At 37.0% G+C, this 19018-nt stretch overlaps 2 protein-coding genes across 2 annotated transcripts in view; one reads left to right on the top strand and one right to left on the bottom strand.

The window, feature by feature from the left end:
* The window catches only part of Mier3 (MIER family member 3), a 29434-nt gene extending 25599 nt beyond the window's left edge, over positions 1-3835 (top strand). The window contains 1 exon segment of the mRNA XM_053743416.1: positions 1-3835. Within this exon segment, the coding sequence (XP_053599391.1) occupies positions 1-308 (308 nt within the window). The 3' untranslated portion in view covers positions 309-3835.
* A 1035-nt stretch (positions 3836-4870) lies between these two features.
* Setd9 (SET domain containing 9) lies at positions 4871-13787 on the bottom strand. The gene is given in 8 exon segments (XM_047554885.1): positions 4871-6486; positions 7538-7545; positions 8968-9073; positions 9911-10026; positions 10264-10390; positions 11752-11778; positions 11781-12118; positions 13576-13787. Coding segments are annotated over 8 exon segments (909 nt in total). The 5' UTR covers positions 13674-13787; the 3' UTR covers positions 4871-6397.
* Between the last annotated feature and the right edge of the window lie 5231 nt (positions 13788-19018).

Here is a 19018-nt window from a genome sequence, read left to right as displayed (position 1 = left end):
AAAGTGATTGTTTTAATTTATTTGAGACTGGATTTTATCACTCGGAGCTAAACCCTATGAACATGTGCAGTGAAGAATCAGAAAGACCAGCAAAGAGGTTGAAAATGGGCATTGCTGTCCCTGAATCCTTTATGAATGAGGTTTTCTGTAAATAATTTGGGTGTGGACTTGAAAATCACACACATCACATCACCAGTGCCAAAATGGCAGTCTCTGTGGCTGACTTTGGCAGTCTGTCTGCCAACGAGACCAATGGTTTCATCAGTGCCCACACTCTGCATCAGCACACCGCCCTTCACTCCGAGTGACCCAAGGAGGAGCCCAGAGACAGTGGGTGTGCAGTACCAGTAAACTTGAGGGGAGCTATCAGGTTTGCATAGTCTTTCACTGGAAGTTTGAATCTTTTTCACTATGACATCAGTGATGTCAGTATGTATAGAACTATATCTTGATTTATCAAGAGTATTTTCATTTTTCAATCCATAAATGTGGAAATGAACTATGATCAGCAGAGTTGGGAACTAAGATTGAACTCTGTGGTGCAGCTTTAAGCTCTGCTTCTCTCTTCCTCATCCCCTAGTACCTCTTCCCCTCTCCCTTATTTTTCTATTCTTTTCTGTTCCCCACTGTCCCCATACCCAATTTTAAAACCTGTAGACAAGAGGCACCAGCTCAAAACCAGCACAGATGTTCTGAACTGAATGGTGTGGCTCTTTTCCTGTAAATTCCTTTTGCCGTAATGGATGCAGTGGAATATCAATGTTTACAGGTACCAATCCCAGTCCCTGCTCAATGTAGCATTTTTTTTTTTTTTTTTGGTTTTGTTTCTTTTTTAATAAAAGCAGGGGTAGGTTTCTTTAAACTGCACAAACATGCAAGGATTTTTTAAAAAATGGAAACTTCTCTCATGTTATTCAACTAGAGCACTTCAGTTTACAAAACAGCAAGTACATCTTTATGGAAGCCAGCACGAGGAAACCGTGTGCAAATTATGAAGACTCTTGCTTGGATCCTGTTTAAAAAATTCTAGACCAGGGCTACCCTACACAGAGTTGTCATTTTACTGCCGGGAGATTTCTGTGTAATTTCATTACGGGCTAAAAATTTGGTATTTGAAGATGTGGTATTCCTATGGGTTTTTGTCCACCATTGTTAAGATTGTAATCTTAAACCTACCGGTCACTGATAATTTACTTTATCCTGAGGCAGTTGACTTGCAGACGCACAGTCTACAAAGCCTAGGATGTTGCACTCAATGGTTTACATTTTGGGGACACCTCTTTTAAGTTGTAGCAATGCAGTTCAAAGTGTTAATATTTTAGAGGGACTTCTAGATTTATGCATAATGCAGTAGAACCTTGAAGTATATTTAAGCTCTTTGTGTAGCTTGAGCAGTTGCAGAGAAAATATGAGTGCCTATCTGAAATAGAATGGTACGTTACCAACTTTTAAGTTTTAAAAAGTGACAGATGTTCAGCTGCATCTCAAAACTCGATTTTATTTTTATTCCAAACGTGAATGAGAAGCCATCGTCATAAACTTTGGCCATTTCTGTTCTATGGACATGCATCTTTAAGTTATAAGGTAAATCAGACAATATGTAATACAGTATTAGGATATAATAAGCTTGGCTTTTTTAGTACAGTTAAACAATTACCTTTTTTTGCACCGTCTTAACTAAAATTTTTGATTTTTACTAGTTGTGTCGCTTTGCAAAAAAAAAAATGTTTGGCTGTATTGCTAACATTGTAAGTGTAAATCGCTTCAAGGTTGTGGCTGACGAGTAGATAGGATGTAGTTAGTGGTCTTAGTAATGATTGAAAGGGAGGGTATTTATTATACAAACTGTGAACTGCAATGACATCCTTAGTTTTGGATGATGTGTATTCTTGTTTTTTTCTTTGCAGCATTTTAATGAAGATTGCTTTGAAGTGTTTACGCAGTAGCACATTTACTATAAAATTTAGTTTAGCACAGTGGACAAAAGTAGTTAAATTAATAACTTAAAATCAGTCTCTAATTATACATCTAAAATCTAGCATTCCTGTATGCACAGTAATAATGGGTAGCCTGGGCTCTGTTGCTTTCTGATATTTTTATCCAAGTTGTTAGCTTCTTATTGCTGTGTTGTTGTGCTAAACTTTGAACCTTATTTCTTTTGTTAAAAATCAGTACACTTTCTATTATTTAGTAAGATACTGGCCTAATCTTCCATTGTTATAATTTTAATTTTCACTCTGGGTTTACAGTGGCTGGTCTGTATAAATAATTTACACAAAGATGACTGAATGCTAATACCAGTTGCACTTACATGCCCATTCTCATTAGCTGATGCAGTAATATATTCAGTTTATCTATGCATTGCTGGGATCTTGATATAAGATGGAAACAGTGTTTCTTATCTAAAGTTTTGATTATCAGCAAGTTGAATGGACACTTTAGTTATTTAAATATTTTTGACCAAAATCCAGAAAATGATATGAGAGAAAAATAAATTCCAGCTAGTTTAATAGATTTTTAAATGCCAATCTGATTTTAGCCTCTTGGAGAGTGCTAACTAGCTGGTAACGTTTACTTTTAATTCCTTGTTAAAATGAGGCAATAATTTGCAAGATTTTTGTATATATGTGTAAATCCTTCATATCTTTTTAGATCTAATTCAATATTTTCTGACTACTTCTGTCATGTATAATACCATTTTTGTGCATGCTTGATGTGACATTCACAAATTGTACCACTATGACTTTATCCATGTAAAATAGCTATTTATTGAATTTTCTTTTAAAAGCTGGATTTACTGGTTTTTTTTTTTTCCTCTCCTTTTAAGCATCCTAACAGAGTTTGTTACTGTTTATTAAAAGAATTGCGTTTGAAAGCATGAAAAATCTGATTTGAAATCATATGAAGAAACAGCGCCTTTATTATCAAGTGTTAAACGCACAATTCTTATAACAAACTGTGATAAATTCTTTTTTTTTCTTTTGCCGCAATTATTTTCATATGAACAAACCAAAAATTCATGGTGAGCAGTTGCAGTGTTGGCTGATGTATCTTTTATGTACAGGGAATTTGAAGAGGACAGTGGATTCATTAGAATTGTAATTGGTGCTGTGATTATAGCACTACTTTACTTTTGTTAGTCATACTTCATCTTTTTCATGCTAGCTTTTTAAATGTTTGGTTTTCCTCTTGTCATGGTCAACTGCTGAATTTACTTGAAAGATGTAGAATACTGTTTTAAAAAATACTAAAGTCTGTACAATTAGGTCAAGAATTGTGCAATCGTTTCCTTTTTTAATTTTTAAAATTGAGGGTCATAAATGTTTGAGAACGTCAGAATCTAATAGAGCGTAGTGATACTATTTAATTTAACCAAAGTCTCTAGTAAATGCTTCAACTTTGAATGTAAAACTAACAAATAAACCTGACCACCAAGGAGATTGTTTGCCCAGAGTTTCAAAGCACATTGTTCTACAAATGGAAATTGAAATAATTATAAAAATATTGACATTACTATGTTTTTTAAAAAGTTCCTAATTTTTTCACTAAAAGGAGGAAACTATTAGTTTTATTGTTAAATATGGTAGATATTAATATTCCTCTTAGATGACCAGTGATTCCAATTGTCCCAGTTTGAAATAAGTACCCTGTGAGTATGAGATAAATTAGTGACAATCAGAACAAGTTTTAGTATCCGATGTTCAAGAGGAAGTTGCTATTGTTGCATTGATTTTAATATTTGTACATAAACACTGATTTTTTTGAGCATTATTTGTATTTGTTGTACTTTAATACCTGGTGTACAGTTCCAGAAATAAAAATCTGGGAAATCTTTTTTTTCTTGGTTCGTGTGAATGAATATTTGCCAAATTTTTTTTTAACAAATCCTAAGCTATACCAAATAGGTAGATTATACCAGCTTCAGACTGATTTCAGATGTAGTAAATAAGTATTTGGTAGGTAAGTAATAAAGTCAGTAGATAAATTCTTGTAAATTCCCTGTAAGTTTTCTATCTATATAAAATCTAATTGTCCTAAAGGGAGAATTCTAGTTTAATTCAGAAAACATTTGTTGAATGTCTCATGTTTCACATGCTGTTCTAGGCAACTGTCTTTTCGTAAGACAAGGTATCTGAAATTTGATCAGATATGATTTAGCAGACGTATTTATGATTGACTACTCTTATCTATTCAGTTTCTTCAACTCAGTTTCATCAACTCTACTTAACATCTTTCCTAAGCCTTCATTTTTTCAAGCCAAAGATCTTATTTAGCCTTATTTCTCATGTTTGTCCCCATATTTCATTTGCTCGACTAGAGTTTTTCCTAGTTCCATTCTTAACATGCAGTTATCAGCTGGGCACGGTGGTACAAGCCTGTGATCCCAGTGACTTGGGAAACTGAGGGTAGGATGATAAGTTTGAGGCCAGCCTCAGCATTTAGCGAGACCCTGTTTCAAATTTAGAGTGGGGGCATGGCTGGGGATGTAGCTCAATAGTAAAGTGCTCCTGGTTCAATCCCCAGTACTCCCTGCTAAAAATTGCAGTTATCAGATTACACATAACATTTATATTGTGTACAAGGTCAAGGAAGGGACAAATGAAGGAAAATACCTCTACTACTCTTGGCTACTTGTTTAGAACTACATTCTTTCACTCTTAGACACCAAAGGGCTTTCCTCTGAGAGATTTGTGGTCCATGCATGCACACAAGCACCACAAGTATTTTGAATATAACCAAAATACTGTTATGTGCTATATGAGAGCTGCGTGGTACTTCAGGCCTTAGGAGAGGGAGGAGAAGCCCTGTGGAAGTAGAATACTTTCCACTGACTTCTAGGGACATCATGGCCAAGTTCCTGACTGGCTTCCCTACTTCCACTTTTGCAACTCCTATTTGCACCTTTACTATAATATGAGCTTTCTGCTCATAAGTGCTATAGAGAAAAACAGGGAAGTAGAATGGGGAGTACTGGAAGGAGTAGGGTGTTGTAAATTCAGTAAGGTTGTCAGACAAGCCTCCTCACTGAGAGGGTGACAGGGAGAGAAAGAATAATGTGGCTGTCTGGGGGAAGGTCCTGTGCAGGCAGAGTAAAAGTTTGCTGAGGCAGGTCCAAGGTGTAGCTAGGAGGCAGGTGTGGCTGGGACAGAATGAGCAAGTGAGCAAGGGGAAGAAGAGATGAGATTTGAGATGACAAGCAGCTAGCTCCTGAATGTGAAGGATTTAAGCATTCCCTCTGATATTAGGAGGGTTTTGAGCAGGTGTGTGTCAAAATCTGACTTGGGTTTAATTTAAAATAATCACTCTAGGAGATATATTCTGTAAGGGTCAGGAGTAGAAAAGAGAACCAACTAGGAAGCCATTGAAATTGCAATAAACTAGTGAGTAGAGCTGGTGGTATAGCAGTGGAGGTGGTCAGAATCTGATCATTCAGCTTTCATGAGGGTTTGACAGGCCCAATTAAGAACATCCTCCTCCCTACCCAAGTTTGGAACTGAGAGTTTGAAGAGAAATCAGGTGGATGAAGTAAACATTACTAATCAAAAGTAACATTACTAATAAAACTCAGGCAGGTGACCTCAGAGCTGTGACTGTACAGGCTTACATTTTCCTCCACAGAGAAAGAGCTGGAGGGGTGTGGGCCATGAGTGCCCAGTCTTCCAAAAGACAATCAGAAAACTGGTATTCTCCAATGGGTGGAAAGAGGCTAGGAGCATTACTAATAGAAGCCCTACACACAGAACCATGAACCACGCAGAACAGGTATTCCTACCAACTATCCTTTACTGGTATTTTCAGGCTAAAATAATCTTTCTTACACTATGCAAGAATTTGTGTGTGTGTGTGTGTGTGTGTGTGTGTGTGTGTGTGTGTGAGAGTGTAACTGTTCAACGAGAAATAATGGCTTCACATTTCCCCTATCAGCTGGAACAACCTTTAAAATTATACATGTACACACCAATTTACTTATAGCAAACACAAAAGGTATGTTTTACTTTATCCTGTAAAAATAAATGTTTTTACAGAAGTTTGTACACATTAACAGTACTACAAGAATTGCTAATGCCTGGCTAAATTTTATAAACCATCACAAATGTATTCAAAATAAATACAAGAAAAATTGAAACTATAAGTTCAAGTAGTTTTAATTTAATAAGTTATTGTGTATTAGGTGAAAACCAATTAGAACTCAAATTGCACTATAAATTTGAAATTGTAATGAAGCAAATAGCTTTTACCACTGAAAATGGACATAAATATATATTAATAGAAACCTATGCCAATTAGGTCTCAAATATTTGTTCTACAGGTAGAACTCAGAGAAGTGATTAACAAAGAAAAAAATTTAGATTAACTCAATAGCTTAAGAAAAAAATCTAACTTCTAATTCGCCAAGTTAGCTGACAATCGTGTAGTAGTTTGAGAACAGCTCTTCTCCTTGCTCAATATCCCTAAGTGCAATAAGAACACAACACCGAAAGTGGGCTGAAAAGAGAAAAAATGCAAAAAGTATAACAAAACTGTCACATTTTTGATACAACCATTATAACTTTCTACTCAGATTCCTTGCATTTTAGTTTATATATTCAATTTGTATGAGGAAATAGTGCTTTTCCTGATGCAGGTATTCTAGAATATGTCTATTCTATAACATTCAAGACCACAAATCAATAAGTTTATACAACCAACCACCTCTTCGGAAAATGTTTTTATGGTCCTCAAAAACTGAATCACATAAAGGATTTTAATCCTTTTTTAAAAGATTACAGTTACCATTCTTTTGTTAATTTGTATCTCATATTCTCAAAGACAAAAACATTGCTTAAGTGGAAACTTTTAAAAGGCTTTTTTTCTAAAAGAAACAAGATGCTTGTAAGTATGCCTTCAAACTTCCTGGAATGTATAAGCTAAGAAACCTAACTGTTAAACACACTAACATACCACATGTAAAGACATAAAAGTCATTAAATTTTAAGTATAATGAATGGTCCAAGTTTTAAATATCATTCATTTTGAAAGGACAATTGAATGGGTCCCATATAGCTGGACATGGTGGCACATGCCTAGAATTCCAGCTGCCCACTTGCAATTCAAGCTACTCTGGAGGATGAGGCAGGAGGATCAAAAGAAGTTCAAGAACAGCCTGAGCAATTTAGTGAGATACTGTCTCAAAAAAAAAAAAATTCTAAAAAAAAGGGCTGAGGCAATCAACAAATGGGCTAAGGATATGAACAGACACTTCACAGAAGAAGATCTATAAGCAATCAACAAACATGAAAAAATGTTCCCCATCTTTAGTATAAGAGAAATGCAAATCAAAACTACACTAAGATTCCATCTCACCCCAATCAGAATGGCGATTATCAAGAATACAAGCAACATAGGTGTTGGAGAGGATGTGGGAAAAAGGTACACTCATACATTGCTGGTGGGGCTGCAAATTAGTGCAGTCACTCTGGAAGCAGTGTGGAGATTCCTTAGAAAACTTGGAATGAACCCACCATTTGACGCAGCTATCCCACTCCTTGGCCTATACCCAAAGGACTTAAAATCAGCATACTACAGAGATACAGCCACATCAATGTTCATAGCTGCTCAATTCACAATAGCCAGACTGTGGAACCAACCTAGATGCCCTTCAACTGATGAATGGATAAGAAACTGTGGTATATATATATACAATGGAATATTACTCAGCCATAAAGAATAATAAAAATTATGGTATTTGCAGGCAATGGATGAACTGGAGAATATCATGCTAAGTGAGATAAGCCAATCTCAAAAACCAAAGGATGAATGATCTCACTGATAAGCGGATGATGACACATAATGGGGGTGGGAGGGGGGCAAGAATGGAGGAAGGAGGGACTGTATAGCAGGAAAAGAGGGGTGGGAGGGGTGGGGGGCAAGGAAAAATAACAGAATGAATCAAACATCATTACCCTATGTAAATGTATGATTATGCAAATGGTATGCTGTTACTCCATGTACAAACAGAAACAACATGTATCCCATGTGTTTACAATAAAAATAAATTAAAATTAAAAAAAAAAAAGGACTGAGGATGTAGCTTAGTGGTAGAGAACTTGTGCACGAGGTCTTGGGTTCAATCCTCAGTAGCACGCGTGCACACACACAACCCCATAAAAAATAAAATGATATAAAGAATATATCTTCCTACAACATTGTTTATTAATAAAGAATTCTTAGCTCTCCAGAATTCTTATATTTAAAATTGTTCCTTGGGTATTCCCACTTAACAGAAAATGTTACTTTAAAAATATGTCTTCTAGATATAGCCCTTTTTTCACTATTAGGTTTAACAGTGAAATGAGGAAAAGAAAAGAAACAATAGTGTAATTTGGCCCTTTTCTTCAGTTGGTAACTCTCTTCTGAGGTAAAGCAAATGATGCTTAAAAAGATTAAAGTAAAAACATATTTGAAGATTTTGTGGGTAGAACAATAACAAAATCACTTGGAAAAAAACTCTAAGGTTTTACCTGTAAAGTACTACATAGAAAAATATGGGTAATAAAAAGTAAAATGAACGAAGTTAAAGAAACATTTTTACTTTTATATAAGCCTACATTAATACATTAAGGTGTCAGGAACATAAAAATGTCAATTACATATATGTGTGTATCTGTATATATTTTTATATAAATAATTTATGTGTGTGTATGTATACACACACACACACACACCACACACCACACATATATTATATATATATATATATATATATTTTTTTTTTTTTTTTTTTTTTTTTTTTTTTGGGTAGTGGTGGTAGGGATTAAATCCAGAGCTTCACACATGCTAGGCAAATGCTCTACTACTGAGCTACATCTCCAGCCCTTAACCTTTCACTAAAAAAATTTCTACCCCAATTTTTTATAGCTTTTTCTTAGAAATTATATTTAAGTACAGTATAAGAGAGAAGATAGAACATGCTCTTAGAATACTAACCTTTGTTTGTCATTACTGTAGGCAATGTTTGGAAGATACTGCTTCAGTTCTACAGGGAAAACTGCAGGCACATCAAATTCCTGATAACAGACATTAGCTGCTCTGTCTAGGAATTGGCACATAATTTTGAGAAAAAGAGCCATGCATGATACAAGGTCATGGAAAACACAGTATTGATTAATGATACCTAATGTATGATTTTCAGAATTATTGGAACATGCTCAAAATAATAATTACTATTATGCTTCAGGTACTGTTAGATTTTACATATACACATTTAATATATATGACATGAACAGATAATATATAAAATAAATATTCAAAAAGTAGTGAATAATTAATATAATGGAAATAAACTAAAATTTAAAAAGTAAATAATAAAGTATATGTATTTATATCATATATATAAACTATATAATATTTATGTGTTTTGCTGTTTACTTTTAACATATTATGAAATAAAGACTCAGAATGGTTAATGGTTAAATAAAGGAGTCAGGCTTTGAGTTCATGTCTCCTAAACACCAAAGCCGATATGCTAGTTGTAGCCAGATGATCAAACTTTTACCTAGGGGAAATTCAAGTCTTAAAAAAGGTGACTCATAAATTTAGTAACAAAAAGGGAATGCCAATCTAGTGATAAGGCTATGTCAACACACTGATAAAATAATCGCTAAATTATTCAAAAAATGCTAAAATAATAATGATCAAAAGGGTTCAGTCAATTGTCCATGTCCATTGAAATATCTGAACAAAAATCATAAATTAAAGATTTCCAAATGATGTATATCATTATTTCCCCAAATTCTGTGATACCATCTCTTAAAAAAGTTATAGTTGCTTAAGGACTTTGAGTAGCTGTAAGGACACAACTGCCTTTGGCACATATGGAAAAGAATTAGCCATTGCTGTTCCTCATCTCAGCCCCATAATGCCAACTTACCATTTGAACAGTTGTTGACATACTGTCCTATAGCCAGTGGATTATGAATTTCTGATGTTAGCCATGTACTGTCACTCATTTTTAAAGGTCCAAGTCGATCTCTTCCATTGCAAGATCTGAAACAGGTAAAACATCAGCTAAGGGGCTTCTGTATCTTCCAATAAAATACAAAATTAACCCTACAACTAAACAAGTGGAATTTCTCTTTTAAAAATGCTTGTCTAATCAATCAACACATCTGAGTTGCTACATAGTAGTCACTTAAATAGATTTTTATTTAAAGTACAAATGCTATAGGTTATAATTACGCCAGTGTGGTTCTTTATCCTATAATTACATTTAAATATGGGCACCTACCTGTACAAACCTTTGATATCCCCTTGTCATTTCCATCAATGAGCACCCCATCCAGGCATCTAAAAATAAATGGATTGCCAATGGACTGGAAAAAGATTGGCTCATACTTCTGATATACTGTACCTATTATACAATAAAATAAAGACATATTATAGCAACATGTAAAAATCATAAAAAAAACTATTCAGGACTTCCTTTCTCTGGTACATGAATATAAAATAGAAAAATCTGTTTTAATTTCTCCATCACATTCTCTTGGTTACTTTCCCTCTTCAAAGAGACTGCACCCAAAGGCAGATGAAGCACAGAACCAACAGTCCACACCTCAGAACAAAAATATAACTATCTTGGTTTAATGATAATATGTTACAATTTAGACTCAGTTTTACAAAGTCATATATAAATATATACTTTAAAGTAGAATTGGATTTAACATTTTTTTTTATTGTAAACAAATGGGATACATGTTGTTTCTCTGTACATGGAGTAAAGACATACCATTTGTGTAATCATAAATTTACACAGGGTAATATTGTTTGATTCATTCTGTTATTTTTTACTATAGGGTATTTTAAGAAGTGCAATTTGCTAATAAATAATGTAGTCATATACAGGAATAGAAGAATCTGATATTCAGGCTTTTTCTCCTTTCACTGGCAAAAGAGAAAGGAGAAAATTAATATTTACTGGATGTTTCCTATGTGCCAGGCATATTAATCTATTAAATTTATTTTAGTATTAATTTGTTGACTAATTCTGTTGAATCTTTACAGAGGTGGGTTAGTTGTATAGGAAGAAACTGAGATTTCTGTGCTTACGGATGTAAATAAGAAATTAACAGAATGACTTTTTAAAAACGTAAGTCTAACTCAAATGTTCACACATTTTCACTGTACTCAAATAACAGAAAGTTAGTTTAATAAATAACATATTCTACTGAGCATTTTAGTCAATAATCTTTTTCAGAGAAGCTGCTTTATTTGTATACTTCACATGTATAAACAGCAGGAAGGTTTTTATTCAGTGATTTGTGAGTTTGAATTCTTTTATGTTTCAACTCATACCATTTTTATATTTAGTTATCAACTAAGCCTTATTCCTCTAATGCTTTCTAAGTAACTTATCAAAGTGGGCCATATTGTGTTCTAAATTTAAATACTGACTAGAAAGATTTCCTTAAAAGAAAATAATTTAGGGGCTGGGGATATAGCTTAGTTGGTAGAGTGCTTGCCTAGCATGCACTAGGCCCTGGGTCCAGTCTCCAGCACCACCACCAAAAAAAAAAAAAATCTCAACAAATACTCCAGAATACTTTCTAACACACAACATAATTTATGAAGTTAATTACCAAATTAGAACTTTAAAAATATATGGAAATCTTTCCAGTTCAACCCCTTACTCTAAAGATTACAGGGCTAGACATTTGCTGAACTTTTATTTATTGATGTAAAAGAAACTACTGGCAGTACTTGTTGAGCTATTACCAGGATACATAGATACAACTGCGCCTTTGGTACCAATCCTTTAGTAACGAAGACACCTCTTCCTGCAGAAATCAGTGAGCTAGTTGCTCGAGCAACACTGAAACCCAATGTCTTATAAAGGATTTCTTCTGGTTTAAAGACATTTTGCTGTTGATGTTTGTTTTCAAGTAGATTCACCCTTTGATGCTGAACTGCCAGCAGGTCTCGATATTTTGACTTAACAGGTTCTGGAAGCATAGTCAAGATATCTGACTGTTTATTGAAATCATTTAAGAATAGAGCCTGGAAAAGTTTCAGTAATGTTCCTAGGACATCTTCATCTGAGATAATTTTGTCTTTGGATTCCTCTGGAACATATCGAAGCGTCCTGAAAATGGGAAAAGTTTCATTCACTACCCTTCAACTGACAGAAGCCAGACTATCTTGATGTTTTCTACGTTACTGGCCTTAATGAACTATAAGATTATTCTCATGTGTGTAAAGAGCATACAACTAAGGTCAGAAAAGAATTGTTTGGGGGTAGCTCTCGTTACCTAACTCCAACACAAGTAGCCGATATTTATGACAGGCCTATTTTGTGCCACAGGCTGTTGGGTCCTTAAACACTATTCCATCTTTACAGTCAAAGAAACTGAAGCTTGGGAGATATTAGGGAACTTGCCCCTAGCCCTAAAGCCGAAAGTGGAGAGTCAGAAAGGAAAAAGTAGCTCAGTTTTTTATTCCTCATTACATCCAATAGCCATTTGAATATTATGAGAATCCTCATATTGCAACTGCTTTTTTCTCAGGCTTGCAGTTTCAAAGACAAACTTAACATTATATTCATTTGCCATATTCCCTCCCAGGAGTACAGGTTTAATGACATCACTTTTATTTCCATAACAGTTTCCTTGTATTAATGGTACTGTACTTCTGAACAAAAAGGCAGCACATCCGACTTCATCATTCTGTAAGAATGATGCACCTGAATTCATCTTCTGTAGTATGAAACTCTGGGCCAGCTCTTCCGGCTTGCCAGTTTTCAGAAACTGGCCTTCGGAGACCAGTCTGCCTACTTGGTGAGCGCGCTGCTTGCTTCTTGCAGCTCAATAGCACGCTCTTAATGCTCGTCACCACACTGACCCGAAGACGACTCATTCAGCTAGCGGGACTGACCCCCTATCATAAATCCAACACTTCGATGTGTTTTCGGTTGTTTTGTGCGCGTTTTAACGCGTTAGCTACTCCAAGGTTGTTATCCTTGCAGCCGAGCTGTGTTGTTTACACCCCAGATATTACTTCTACAGAGAAGTCAAAAACCTGCAGAAGTTCGAGCATCTAACTATTCCTGGGCGGAGAAAAGCCAGCACTCTCACGCGGTAAACACTTAAGTTTCTAATTTTTGCCCAGATACAGCAGCCTAGCAAGCGCGAGCCAGAAAAACACGCGCCACCAGCCGCGGGCGACCCCAGCCTCGCAGACCTCGCAGGCCTCGCAGCGCGGCGCACACTGGGAAAGAGGAGACGTGCCCCGCCCTCCTACGGCCAGCGTCCGCTTCAGAGCTCCAGCCCGCCAAGGACTCCACTCGCCTCAGCCCCGCCCACCGTGGGCCCGCCCACCAAGGCCCCGCCCCTAGGGCCCGCCTCCCTCCTGCTCCGCCTCCGCCAAACTAGTACGGGGTCTCAAGCCAACGCCGGGGCCAGCCAACCCCGGGGCCAGCCAACCCCGGGCCCTTCGGTTGCCTCGGCTCTTCCTGGCTCAGGCTCCTCCCGCCTCAGTCCCGGCGACCCTCGCGGCGCCGCCGGCTGAAGGAAGACGTCTGCTTCGGCCGCCCAGCTGTCTCACCTCGGGTTGTGGCTTAAGTTCAGCGCGATCCAGGGAACGAAGCGGTACTTGTAACGGCGCCATCGCTGCCACAGGCCCCGCAGCAGGCGGCCCGCCATGGCTACTCCCTGGCGCCGTGACGGGGACCGCTCCGGAGAGGCGGGTCGCGGTCTCGGGCCCGCCCGGCCTGGGGAGGAGCGGGGCGCGCTGTCCCGCCCTCTGGTTCTCCGCCCTCGGCGTCCCTGGCACCGCCTGGCTGCTCTCGCCCGCGCGGTCCGTCCCCTTTACTGACCTGCCGGCCGCAGCAGTCGCGTGGAGCCGGAGGGGTCCCTGGTCTCCATTCCTGCCTCCAGCCACTGTGTATTTTCGTTCGTACACACACGAGGCCCGATGGTGCGCGAAGGGTCGCAGGGCTCCAGGAGCACCCTGGCCTGGAGGAAGGCGTGCGAGGAGTGGGCTCCTGGTTTCCTTCTGTTGTCCAGCTGGTCCCGCCTGCTGATCTCGCCCAGCATGTCTGCTCTGTGTTTTGCAAGATCGGCTCCGCTCAGCGCTCATTCTCGCCTCTGCCCGCTGCCTCTAGCCGTAGCCCGTCTCCCTGAAACAGTTTCAGTCCTACCGCAGACGTCAGGCCCTTCCTTCCCAGCCAGCACATCTCCCTCAAAGTTACCAACGTGGGGATTTCGAGAGTATGTGAACGTGACCTAAAGGGACGAAATGGGATGGTGCCCTGTTCTCACTCTGGTTTTTCTCTTCATTCTCCCAAACACCCAAGTCTACATAGACAAAGCTTTTTTTTTAAGGCAGCTTTAGTTGGCATTCGAATAACTGCACATATTTAAAATGATCAGTTTGATAAATTTTTGACACATTTGTGAAATTATTACCACTATCAAGATAAGGAGGATATCCATCATTCCCAAAGGGTCCCTTATGACTTTCTATAACCCCTTCATCCAGCCCCTCTCCCCAACCCCCAAGCAACCATTGATCTGCTTTGTGTTACTAGATTAGTTTGATAATGATGCATTATCCTTTAATATATCCTTGGGTTCATTTGGTAAAATTTTGTTTAGAACTTTGCATCTTTGTTCACGAGAGAAATTGGTCTGTAGTTTTCTTGTCCTTTTTCTGTTTTTGGTATTTAGAGTGATACCAAATAGAATGGAGAAAATATTCCCTTTATAGGTGATATTTGAAAAGACTTTTACAACTCATCTCCGACACACATACACACAAAATACAGGTTTGGACAAAGCTCAATTCCAATGAGAACAAACTACAACTATCGCTTAATAATTTTCAAACTGACCCATATTTATTAGGAAATAAATGTGTTGGTGCCATTTCCTTGGCTTTCCTAGTCTTTGCCTGAGAGTGAGAGGGAATCCCAACCTAAAGTTGAAATCGAACAGCTCAGATCTAGTGAAAATTCAGGCAGGTGCATGGCCTAAGGAATATTTGTTCTATTCTAAAAGAAAGAAAGGGAAATAAATATCTGCCAACATCTCTAGTTCAATCCTAATATCATGTAGGATATTGGCAAAGTTTAAGGGCTTTTTCCTTGGACTCTTTGTTTAGTAACTTAGCATTGTTGAGATTGACCTGATTTACTAAATGAAGTCAGTTGAGCTCCAGGTGAAATTAGTCTTTATGATCTCCAGTCTTACAAAGAACCAAAAATAATTAGTTGAATTTTTTCCTACAGTAATGTACTTGTCTTTAAAAAGAACAGTTTTTAAATGTATTTCCAGTGCTTTTTAGATTTATGGTATTAAAATTAATTTTTAGTTAGCTCATGAAAACAACAGTTTAAAAACAAACGGAAACATGGTGGATCAAGCTAAATTTTCTGTTAACCAAACCCTATACTTACACATTCCACAGATCCCTCAGCAGTTACCAGATTGATATATTTTTCAGTCTTATTTCTGTGCTATTCTGTCATCCTATTTTTATTTTGAAGTGTTTTAAATTTTCAGATTGAATATTCCAGTGAAACCATCTCGATTTTTAGTTTTCTTCAATTTCTTTTAAAGATATTGATCAATTCAAAATTTTTGTTTGATTTAAATCAAGTTTGGTAACCTATTTTTCATGAAATTTGTTCATTTTGTGCAGATTATCAATTTTGGCATAAAGTTCATAAATATCTTTTTAATGTCTGTAGTATGTATGGTGATGACCCCACTTTTTTTACTCATTTTGGGAATTTTTATTCTCTTCATGAGTGTCATTGGGGTTGGTTTTTAAGAAACTTTGAACTTTATTGATTTTCCCTGTTTTTTTCCATTTTTTTTATTGATTTTGTTTTGTTGATTTTTGTTTTGTTAATATTTTATATTTTCTATTTATTATGGGTTTATTTTATTCTTTTTTTAGTTTCTTAAAGTAGAATATTAGGTTGCTCATTTTAGTCCTTTCCTCTTTTAATATAAGCATCTAAAGTTATATATTTCCTTCCAAACATTCTTCACTTAAATTCTAGGAATCTTGATGGGTTACATTTTCATCATCATTCAGTACCTTCTTTTGTGTTTTCCCTTATACAGTTTTTCTCAAATTGTCATAATTTGTGTCATCTGTTTATTGCTGGACCCAACTCTGTTTAGATGAGTCACCTGTGGTGGAAATAAGGGTTGTAATATTGGATAGGGTGATGATATGAATGTCTGAGACCTAAATGACAAGAAGTCACCAGAGTTGGAAAGATTTCTGTGGACTCTCTGGATAGGAACCACAAAGGCACTGAGGTAGAAGAGCTTGACATGGTCAAACAAGGGAAAAGCCAGTGTGACTGGAACATGCTAAGAAAAGAAAAGGCGAAAAATGAAGTCAGGGTAAAAGAGGGAAGGCCAAATCCTGCATTCTCTGGAAGGAGTTAGAAGTGTAATGTTGTTAGTGTAATGGGAAGCTAATGGAAGATTTTAGGCGTGGGGTGGGGATGATACAATCTGATCATTTTAAAAGATCACTTGGAGAATCAGATGGAGAATAGATGAACACAACCACTACACCAAGGAAGTTCAGGTAGGCAGTTAATACAGTAGTTCAGTTGAGAGATGATGGTAGCTTTGATTCAGGTGGTAACTGTGGAGGTGAAGAAGGTTGATGGATTAGGATATATTTCACAAGAGGACTGATGGAACTTGCTGATGAATTGGATGTGGGGGGATGAAGTTTTTGAAATGTCATCAAGAAATGTCAAATAACTAATTGAATATTCACATCTGGAGCTCCAAAGCTGTAGTTAGAGATAAAATTAGAGACTTTAGCTAAAGGAAGGGAGGAGATTACTTAGGAATAAAAAGGAATGGCAGAGAACATAGTGGAAACTTAGTGGTTATGAATTCTTTTCATTTCTGCTTCTCACGGAAGGTTTTTATTTCATCTTAAATTCTGAAAGACAATTTAGCTGGTTTTAGCAATCTTGATTGGCACCTATTCTCTTTCAAGGCTTGATATATAGAATTCTCTTTCTTCTCAGTGACACATGGAACTTTCTCTAAAGTCATAGTTTAGGACACAAACCAAATATTAGTAAATACAAAAAAAATAGAGTTAATTCCTTGCATCCTATCAGATCATTATGGAGTGAAATTAGAAAACAACAAAAAGATTTTTAAAAAAATTAATGCCTGAGATTACATAATAGTTTTGAATGAGGAACAGATCATAGAAAAAATCAGGGGAGAAATACAAAAAAATTCTTAGTAACAAATGAGAATAGAGATACAATATATCAAAATTTCTGACAGTAAGAAGTTATATGAAGACAGAGTAAAGTGTTTAGCACTAATTTTTTTTTTTTTTTTTTTTTTTTTTTTTTTTTTGCAATACTGGGGATTGAACTCAGGTCCTTGTGCTTGCAAGGCAAGCACTCTACCAGCTGAGCTATCTCCCCAGCCCTAACTTTCTACATTAAAAAAAAAAAAAAATAGAAAGATCCTAAATAAATAATATAACATTAAACTTCAAGACCCTGGGAAAAGAACAAGCTAATTCCAAAATCAGTAGAAGACAGGAAATAATTAAGATCAGAGATGAAATTAATGAAATCGAGAAAACAAACCAACCAAAAAAAAAAAAAGAAAAGAAAAAACAAAGCAAGGATCAATGCAACAAAGAGTTGGTTCTTTGAAAAGATAAACAAAATTGATAAACCTTAGCCAAAATAAAGAAGACTCAAATTAACAAAATCAAGGAGGAAAAAAGAGATATCACCACAGACCCCTCTAAAATCCGGAGGATCGTTAGAAATTATTTTGAAAATTTATACTCAAACTAGAACATCTATAATTTATTGATAATTTCTAGACATAGAATAACCTACCTAAATTGTATTATGAGGATATGGAAAATGTGAACAGACCAATACCAAGCTATGAGATTGAAGTAGCAATTAAAAGCCTTCTAACAAAGAAAGGCCCAGGACCAGATGGATTCTCAGCTGAGTTCTACCAGACCTTTAAAGAAGAAATAATGCTGGCTGCCCAGAGGTCACCTGGAGGTCTTTTCTCTGGTGCTGCTGCCCCCACTGCCACCTACTGCTGCTACTGCTGCCACTGACCTACTGCCCGCTGCAGCTGCCACTCACCCTCCACCACTACCACTGCCACCACCACGCAGAGGCCCACTAGGGAAACTGCAGGTTTGAGTCCATGCAGCTACATCCATCTTGGGACACTGGCCAAGATCTGGAGGTCCAGTGTCCGGGTGCCTGCAGGTTTTGCTGCTCCAAAGTTTTCCTGCTGGAGTGCTGGTGGCTGCTGTCTTCCTGTGGTTTCTTAGGATTGCTCCCTTGTGTGAGCCCATCTCTGGTGGTCTCTCTGCAAATTGGGATCGAGATCTTGGCACTGCAACATGGCTGATGCTGGGGTATCTGAAGCCCAGATCTGTGGAATAGTGACTGGGTCTGCAAAGGCCAGTCGGGACTGACAATCCCTTGAGAAGTAAGAGATAGGCTGAGAAACTTTTGAATGCTGATGGAGAGAGTTGTTCAATTTTCTGTTGAGATTTATTTTAGTTTTTTCTTCGCTGACATCTCTACCATATTTGGAGCAAGGTATTTTTCATGCATCAGTTTGTTGAGAACAGTGATATTTGAATGGTGTTTTGTAGTTTTGTGTATTCTTATGTTTTATTTTTTTTCTTTGTATGTATTCTTCCTCTCACCTGGATTCTCTTTCTACCCTTTCTTCAGCCAATAGCCAATAGCCACTCTTCCTGTGGATTTTTATTTCTAGCATCTTTCCTCCCCCTCATGAACATCACATCCTATACTACTTCAGTTCTCTCTTTGTCCACCATTTGAAATTGTGAACCCTTTTAGCAAATTTTCTGTTTATATTGTAGACAGTGATTTAACTCATCATTTCTGTTTATTGTGAGAAAGCAGGAGATTCCTTAGTGGGAGCTATTAGGTTTAATGTTATATATTGGGTTACACTGGGTGCTGTTGATATTG

This window comes from Sciurus carolinensis, chromosome 6, assembly GCF_902686445.1.
Source record: "Sciurus carolinensis chromosome 6, mSciCar1.2, whole genome shotgun sequence".
In the NCBI taxonomy this organism is placed as follows: domain Eukaryota; kingdom Metazoa; phylum Chordata; class Mammalia; order Rodentia; family Sciuridae; genus Sciurus; species Sciurus carolinensis.
Note: the sequence above shows the minus strand (reverse complement) of the source record. Positions and strands in the feature narration are given on the sequence as shown.